Raw genomic sequence first — 8085 nt, forward strand, 5'->3', positions numbered from 1 at the left:
AAAAAAAAAAACGCGGGAAATTTGCGATTTTCGCCGCAGGGAAACTGAGGCACGGAGTGGGGGGACCCCAAATCCTCCCGGAGCCCCCAAATGGGGAGGGGGTGGGGGAGGGGCGGGAACACACCCGGGACCCCCCAGGAAATGGGGGAAGGGCTTGGAGGGTCCCGAAATTTTGGGGTGGGGGGCGAGGGAACTCCGGTTCTCCAGTGGGGGCGGTTTTGGGGTGCGGCGACCCCCGACCCCCCTCCCGGGCTCAGTTTTGGGGTGCGGAGACCCCCAAAAACCCCTCAAAGTTCCCAATTTTGGGGGTGCAGGGACCCCCCCCTCCCGGAGTGGCCAAATTTTTGGGGTGCGCCCATGGGACCCCCGGCACTGCTGGGTTCAGTTTGGTGGGGGGCAGGACTCTCCCGACCCCCCAAAAATTCCCAATTTTGGGGGTGCAGAGACCCCAATTTTCTCATTTTTGGAGTTCAGAGAGCCTAAAGTGCCAAATTTTGGGGTGGGGGGACCCCGAACTCCCCCCGGGCTCAATTTTGGGGTGCGGGGACCCCCCAGACTTCCCAGTATGGGGCGCAGCGACCCCAAAGTTCCCAATTTTGGGGTTCAGAGACCCCAACCATCCAAATTTTGGAGCACAGGGACCCCAAATCGCCCAATTTTGGGGTGCAGAGACCCCAAAGTTCCCAATTTTGGGGTTCAAGGACCCCAGATTTCCCAATTTCGGGGCACAGAACCCCCAAATTTCCCAATTTTGGGGTTCAGGGACCCCAAATTTCCCAATTTTGGGGCACAGAGACCCCAAAGTTCCCATTTTTGGGGTGCCCCCCCCCCGGTGTCTCCGTGTCCCCCCTTAGGGACCCCGCGGTGGCAGCGAGGGCGGACACCGGGGTCCCCCCTCCCCCCCCAGGACCCCAAAGTGACACGAGGGACACGAGGGGTGGTGGCAGCGGCTGTGATGGGCACGGGGACAGCCCCGGGGACATCTGGGGACACTGGGGGGGGACATGGGGACACCCGGGAATGGTTGAAGGAGAGCCAGGGTGACACAGGGGGACAGGGAGGGCACCGGGGGTGGCACGGCTGGCACAGGAGGTGACACGGGTGACAGTCACTGGCCGCTGTCCCCCCCCCGTGGTGGCTCCTTGGGGGCATCCTGCTGGATGAAGAGCCCTGGGGACAGAGGGGACACCTCAGGAGGGGACCCTCGGTGTCCCCAAGCGTGTCCCCAGCCCCCTGAGACTATCCCTGGTGTCCCCAGGCTGTCCCCAGGCTGTCCCCAATGTCCTCAGTGTTCCCAATATCCCCAGTGTCCCGCTGTCCCCAATGTCCCAGTGTCCCCAGGCTGTCCCCAGTGTCCCCAGGCTGTCCCCAATGCCCCCAGGCTGTCCCTGTGTCCCCAGTGTCCCCAGGCTGTCCCCAATGTCCCGGTGTCCCCAGTGTCCCCAATGTCCCCAGTGTCCCCAATGTCCCAGTGTCCCCAGTGTCCCCAGGCTGTCCCCAGTGTCCCCAATGTCCCCAGTGTCCCCAATGTCCCAGTGTCCCCAATGTCCCCAGTGTCCCCGTGTCCTGTGTCCCTCACCGGTGGCCCTGGCGTGCAGTGTTGTCCCCGGTGTCCCCATGTCCCCAATGTCCCGGTGTCCCCAGGCTGTCCCCAATGTCCCGTGTCCCGTGTCCCTCACCGGTGGCCCTGGCGTGCAGCATTGTCCCCAATGTCCCAGTGTCCCCAGTGTCCCCAGGCTGTCCCCAGTGTCCCCAATGTCCCAGTGTCCCCATGTCCCAGTGTCCCCAGGCTGTCCCCAATGTCCCCATTGTCCCCAGTGTCCCCGTGTCCCGTGTCCCTCACCGGTGGCCCTGGCGTGCAGCGTTGTCCCCTCGGCGTCCCTCAGGTCACAGCTCAGGAAGAGTTTCCGGCCCTGGCGGCTCTGCAGGAGCGCCTCGAGCAGCAGCACCGAGAGCAGGGGGACAGGCCTGGGGACACAGGGGACACTGTCACTGTCACTGCCCCCCTGTGTCACCCTGTCACCCACAGGAGCACCGAGAGCAGGGGGACAGGCCTGGGGACACAGGGACACAGGGACACTGGGGACACTGTCACAGCCCCCCTGTGTCACCCTGTCATTATCACAGTCCCCCTGTGTCACCCCGTCACCCACAGGAGCACTGAGAGCAGGGGGACAGGCCTGGGGACACAGGGACACAGGGACACTGGGGACACTGTCACTGCCACAGCCCCCCTGTGTCACCCTGCCATTGTCACAGCCCCCCTGTGTCACCCCCAGGAGTGCCTCGAGCAGCAGCCAGTGGCCCTGGCGAGCAGCGTTGTCCCCAGTGTCCCTGTGTCCCCAGTGTCCCCGTGTCCCGTGTCCCTCACCGGTGGCCCTGGCGTGCAGCGTTGTCCCCTCGGCGTCCCTCAGGTCACAGCTCAGGAAGAGTTTCCGGCCCTGGCGGCTCTGCAGGAGCGCCTCGAGCAGCAGCACTGAGAGCAGGGGGACAGGCCTGGGGACACAGGGGACACTGTCACTGTCACTGCCCCCCTGTGTCACCCTGTCACCCACAGGAGCACCGAGAGCAGGGGGACAGGCCTGGGGACACGGGGACACAGGGACACTGGGGACACTGCCACAGCCCCCCTGTGTCACCCTGTCATTGCCACAGCCCCCCTGTGTCACCCCCAGCAGCACCGAGAGCAGGGGGACAGGCCTGGGGACACAGGGGACACTGTCACTGTCACTGCCACAGCCCCCCTGTGTCACCCTGTCATTGTCACAGCCCCCCTGTGTCACCCTGTCATTGTCACAGCCCCCCTGTGTCACCCTGTCATTGTCACAGCCCCCCTGTGTCACCCTGTCATTGTCACAGCCCCCCTGTGTCACCCTGTCATTGTCACAGCCCCCCTGTGTCACCCTGTCATTGTCACAGCCCCCCTGTGTCACCCTGTCATTGTCACAGCCCCCCTGTGTCACCCTGTCATTGTCACAGCCCCCCTGTGTCACCCTGTCATTGTCACAGCCCCCCTGTGTCACCCTGTCATTGTCACAGCCCCCCTGTGTCACCCCCAGGAGTGCCTCGAGCAGCAGCACCAAGAGCAGAAGGACAGGCCTGGGGACACCGGGGACACTGGGGACACTGTCACTGTCACTGCCACAGCCCCCCGTGTCACCCCCAGGAGCACCGAGAGCAGGAGGACAGCCTGGGGACAGGGGGGACACAGGGGACACTGGGGTCACCAGGGCTCCCTGTGTCACCCCTGTCACTGTCATGGCCCTTTGTGTCACCCCTGTCACTGTCACAGCCCCTTTGTGTCACCCTGTCACCCCCAGCAGGAGCGAGGTCCCCACGAGGACAGGCCTGGGGACATTGGGGACACACAGTGACAGCAGGGCCTGGTCACTGCCACAGCCCCTGGGTCCCCCCCGGTCACCTCAGTGTCCCCTTGTGTCCCCCCAGTCACCCCCGTGTCCCCTGATGTCACCTCAGTGCCCCTCCTGGTCACCCCAATGTCACCTGTGTGTCACCCCCATGTCCCCTCCTGTTCTCCTTGGTCACCCCAGTGCCACCCTGTGTCCCTCTCGGTCACCTCAGTGTCCCCCTGTGTCCCCCCAGTCACCCCCGTGTCCCCTGATGTCACCTCAGTGCCCCTCCTGGTCACCCCAATGTCACTTGTGTGTCACCCCCACGTCCCCTCCTGTTCTCCTTGGTCACCCCAGTGCCACCCTGTGTCCCTCTCGGTCACCTCAGTGTCCCCCTGGGTGTGTCCCCCCCCTCCCCTGGGGACACTCACGCCACCCTTGGGGACATTTGAGACACCCCTGGGGACACCCCCGGCCCTTGGGGACACGGGGGACAGTGCCACTCACGCCACGTAGTCGATGTTGAGGTTGGCTGTCACCACCCGCCCGGCCACCGCCAGCGCCAGCGTCCCCAGCGAGGTGTCGATGAGGGTGGCGATGGCACCGCCGTGGGCCAGCCTGGGGACAGGGGACAGCGGGGACACTGGGGACATGGGGACAGCATGGGGACGTTGGGGACATGGGGGACATGGGGACAGTGGAGACATGGGGACAGTGGAGACATTGGGGACATGAGGACAGCAAGGGGACGGCAGGGACACTGGGGACATGGGGACAGTGGGGACATGGGGACAGCAAGGGGTCAGCGGGGACATGGGGACAGTGGAGACATTGAGGACAGTGGGGACATTGGGGACACTGGGGACATCGGGGACAGCACAGGGACATTGTGGACATTGGAGACATTGGGGACAAGAGGGGACAGCAGGGGACATGGGGGTGACAGAGATGGCAGCGGTGTCACAGAGAGGACAGGAGGTGACAGGGAGGTCACGCTGGGTGTCCCTGTGGGAAGGGCCCGGGTTGGCACAGGAGGTGACAGTGGGTGGCAGTGGGTGACAGGAGGTGACAGCAGGTGACAGGGGGTGTCACTCACCCCAGGTGTCCCTCCAGGAAGGGCCCCAGCTGGCACAGGAGGTGACAGCGGGTGACAGTGGGTGACAGGAGGTGACAGTGTCCCTCACCCCGGGTGTCCCTCCAGGAAGGGCCCCAGCTGGCACAGGAGGTGACAGCGGGTGACAGGAGGTAACAGCAGGTGACAGTAGGTGGCAGTGGGTGGCAGCAGGTGACAGGAGGTGACAGAGGGTGTCACTCACCCCGGGTGTCCCTCCAGGAAGGGCCCCAGCTGGCACAGGAGGTGACAGGAGGTGACAATGGGTGTCACTCACCCCGGGTGTCCCTCCAGGAAGGGCCCCCGCTGGCACAGGAGGTGACAGCAGGGGACAGGAGGGGACAGAGGGTGTCACGCACCCCGGGGGTGCCTCCAGGAAGGGCCCCCGCTGGCACAGGAGGTGACAGCAGGGGACAGGAGGGGACAGAGGGTGTCACGCACCCCGGGGGTGCCTCCAGGAAGGGCCCCCGCTGGCACAGGAGGTGACAGCAGGGGACAGGAGGGGACAGAGGGTGTCACGCACCCCGGGGGTGCCTCCAGGAAGGGCCCCCGCTGGCACAGGAGGTGACAGCAGGGGACAGGAGGGGACAGAGGGTGTCACGCACCCCGGGGGTGCCTCCAGGAAGGGCCCCAGCTGGCACAGGCAGCGCAGGCGGCCCCCGGGCACGCTCAGGAACATGGCGAACTCGAAGCCGTCGCCGTCGCCCTCGATGGCCCTCGGGAACAGCCGCGTGTCCCTGTCCCCTGTGGCACCTGTGTCACCGGCCAGCCCCAGCACCTCTGCGGGGACAGCGCTGTCACCAGCCTGGGGACACGGCAGGGGCTGGGGACAGGGATTGGGGACACGGTGACACAGATGACAGGTGACAGTGACACAGTGACAGTGACACAGTGACAATGACACAGTGTCACGCACGCGGACGGTACTAGCAGAAGGATGGCAGTCATGACAGTGACAGTGACAATGACAGTGACACAGTGACAGTGACACAGTGACAGTGACACAGGTGACAGTGACAATGACACAATGACAATGACAGTGACACAGTGACAATGACATAGGTGACAATGACAGTGACACAGTGACAATGACGATGACACAGGTGACAGTGACGCACGCGGGCGGTACTGGCAGAAGGACGGCAGCTGTGACAGTGACAGCGACACAGTGACAGCGACACAGTGACAATGACACAGTGACACAGTGACAGTGACAGTGACGCACGCGGGCGGTACTGGCGGTAGGACGGCAGCCATGACAGTGACAGTGACACAGTGACAGTGACACAGTGACAATGACAGCGACACAGTGACAGTGACAGTGACACAGGTGACAGTGACAGTGTCACGCACGTGGGCGGTACTGGCGGAAGGACGGCAGCCGTGACAGTGACACAGTGACACAGTGACACAGTGACAATGACACAGTGACACAGTGACACAGGTGACAGTGACAGTGTCACGCACGTGGGCGGTACTGGCGGAAGGACGGCAGCCGTGACAGTGACACAGTGACAATGACATAGGTGACAAATGACAGTGACACAGTGACAATGACGATGACACAGGTGACAGTGTCACGCACGCGGGCAGTACTGGCGGAAGGACGGCAGCCGTGACAGTGACAGTGACAATGACACAATGACAATGACAGTGACACAATGACAATGACAGTTACACAGTGACAATGACACAGTGACACAGTGACAGTGACAGTGACGCACGCGGGCGGTACTGGCGGTAGGACGGCAGCCATGACAGTTACACAGTGACAATGACACAGTGACACAGTTACACAGTGACAATGACACAGTGACACAGTGACAGTGACGCACGCGGGCGGTACTGGCGGTAGGACGGCAGCCGTGTCCAGCCCTGGGCGCGGGCCCGGTCCCGCTGGTGGCCGTAGTGGCGCCGCATGCGCTCGCTCCAGCCCGCGTTGGGGACAGCCAGGTCCCGCGGGGGACACGGCTGGTGGCAGCGGCGCCGCGGGCAGGGGACGGGGTACAGGGCCCGAGCCAGCGCCCGGGCACGGCGCAGCATGGCCGCCGTGTCACCGAGATGTCACCGAGATGTCACCGTGATGTCAACGCGATGTCACCGCGATGTCACCAGGGTCACCTGCGGGAACAGGCGGTGACGTCACCGTTGTGTCACACAGCGCCGGTGACGTCACGCAGCGACGGTGATGCCGCTGCTGGCGTCACACCCGCTGGTGACGTCACCACCGGCGTCACACCAGCCACCGCCCCGCTGCCCGTGACGTCACCCGTCCGCCCCGCCCCCAGCTGATGTCACCGCGTCGGGAAGGGTCAGAACCCCAAAGGGGATCGAGGCACACATTTAGGGTCAAGGGAGGACCCAAGGTGGGTTTGGGGTGACACCCGCGGGTGGGCGGGGGGCACCCATGGGTGGGGGTCTCAATCCCCCTTGGGGGGGTCTCAGCTTGCAATGGGGGGGGGTCAGGACCCCCAGGTGGGCTCAGGACCTTTGTGGGGAGAGATCAGAACCCCAAAGGGGATCGAGGCACACATTTAGGGTCGGGACAGGATCCCAGGCGGGTTTGGGGTGACACCCCTGGGTGGGTGGGGGGCACCCATGGGTGGGTGGGGGTCTCAATCTCCCCAGGGGGGTCTCAGCCCCTCCAGAGGGGTTCAGGACCTTTGGGGGGTCAGGACCTTCATGGGAAGGGGTCAGAACCCCAGAGGGGATCGAGGCACACATTTAGGGTCGGGACAGGATCCAGGGCGGGTTTGGGGTGACACCCGCGGGTGGGTGGGGGGCACCCCAAGGTGGGCGGGGGGCAGCCAGGGGCGGGGGTCTCAGCGGCGGCCGCGCTGCTTCATGTGCTGCACGAAGTAGTCGTTGCAGGCGATGGTGAGCCCGGCCACCAGCGAGAAGAAGCCCTGGAAGCCAACGCGGCCATCGCGGCTCTGCTCCACGTCCCGCAGGATGCGGTCCAGGGCGTTGGGGTCCCGCTGGTTCTGGGGGAAAACACGGGGAAAATGGGGCAGATCCGAGATGGGAATGGGGTCAGATCCTAAATGGGAACAGGGTCAGATCCTAAATGGGAATGGGGTCAGATCCTAAATGGGAACGGGGTCAGATCCTAAATGGGAATGGGGTCAGATCCTAAATGTGAATGGGGTTAGATCCTAAATGGGAATGGGGTCAGATCCCACACTCTGCTCCACGTCCTGCAGGATACACTCCAGGGTGTTGGGGTCCTGCTGGTTCTGGGGGAAAATATGGGAAAAATGGGGAAAAAATGGGTCAGATCCTAAATGGGAATGGGGTCAGATCCTAAATGGGGACGGGGTCAGATCCCACATGGGAACGGGGTCAGATCCTAAATGGGAACGGGGTCCCACAGGATACACTCCAGGGCGTTGGGGTCCTGCTGGTTCTGGAGGAAAAAATGGGAAAAATGGGGAAAAAAATGGGTCAGATCCTAAATGGGAACGGGGTCAGATCCTAAATGGGAATGGGGTCAGATCCTAAATGGGAATGGGGTAAGACCCTAAATGGGAACAGGGTCAGATCCTAAATGGGAATGGGGTCAGACCCCACATGGGAACGGGGTCAGATCCTAAATGGGAATGGGGTCAGATCCTAAATGGGAAC

General features: G+C 63.5%; 2 protein-coding genes across 6 annotated transcripts in view; both read right to left on the minus strand.

Annotated features, from left to right (window-relative positions):
- Positions 1 to 11: 11 nt before the first annotated feature.
- Positions 12 to 6759, minus strand: LOC121338556 (acyl-coenzyme A thioesterase THEM4-like). Of its 4 annotated transcripts, none has more exons than XM_041409655.1 (5): positions 6297 to 6759; positions 5067 to 5241; positions 3858 to 3968; positions 1844 to 1968; positions 939 to 1170 (listed from the first exon to the last, which is right to left on the minus strand). In XM_041409655.1, exons 1-5 carry the CDS (start codon positions 6502 to 6504, stop codon positions 1109 to 1111), a joined length of 681 nt encoding a protein of 226 aa, XP_041265589.1. In that variant the 5' UTR covers positions 6505 to 6759; the 3' UTR covers positions 939 to 1108. The 4 variants fall into 4 exon arrangements, with proteins under 4 accessions (XP_041265587.1, XP_041265589.1, XP_041265588.1 ...); XM_041409654.1 differs by lacking the exon at positions 1844 to 1968 and adding an exon at positions 2372 to 2496; XM_041409653.1 differs by lacking the exon at positions 1844 to 1968 and having other exon boundaries at positions 12 to 1170.
- Positions 6760 to 6761: 2 nt separating this feature from the next.
- Positions 6762 to 8085, minus strand: part of S100A10 (S100 calcium binding protein A10) — a 6688-nt gene continuing 5364 nt past the window's right edge. For both annotated transcript variants that reach the window (XM_041409657.1, XM_041409658.1), the window contains exon 3: positions 6762 to 7445. In XM_041409657.1, the coding sequence (XP_041265591.1) occupies positions 7284 to 7445 (162 nt within the window). In that variant the 3' untranslated portion in view covers positions 6762 to 7283. The remainder of the gene's footprint in view (positions 7446 to 8085) is intronic.

Source organism: Onychostruthus taczanowskii, unplaced genomic scaffold (assembly GCF_017590055.1).
Source record: "Onychostruthus taczanowskii isolate IOZ18803 unplaced genomic scaffold, ASM1759005v1 scaffold304, whole genome shotgun sequence".
Taxonomy (NCBI): Eukaryota; Metazoa; Chordata; class Aves; order Passeriformes; family Passeridae; genus Onychostruthus; species Onychostruthus taczanowskii.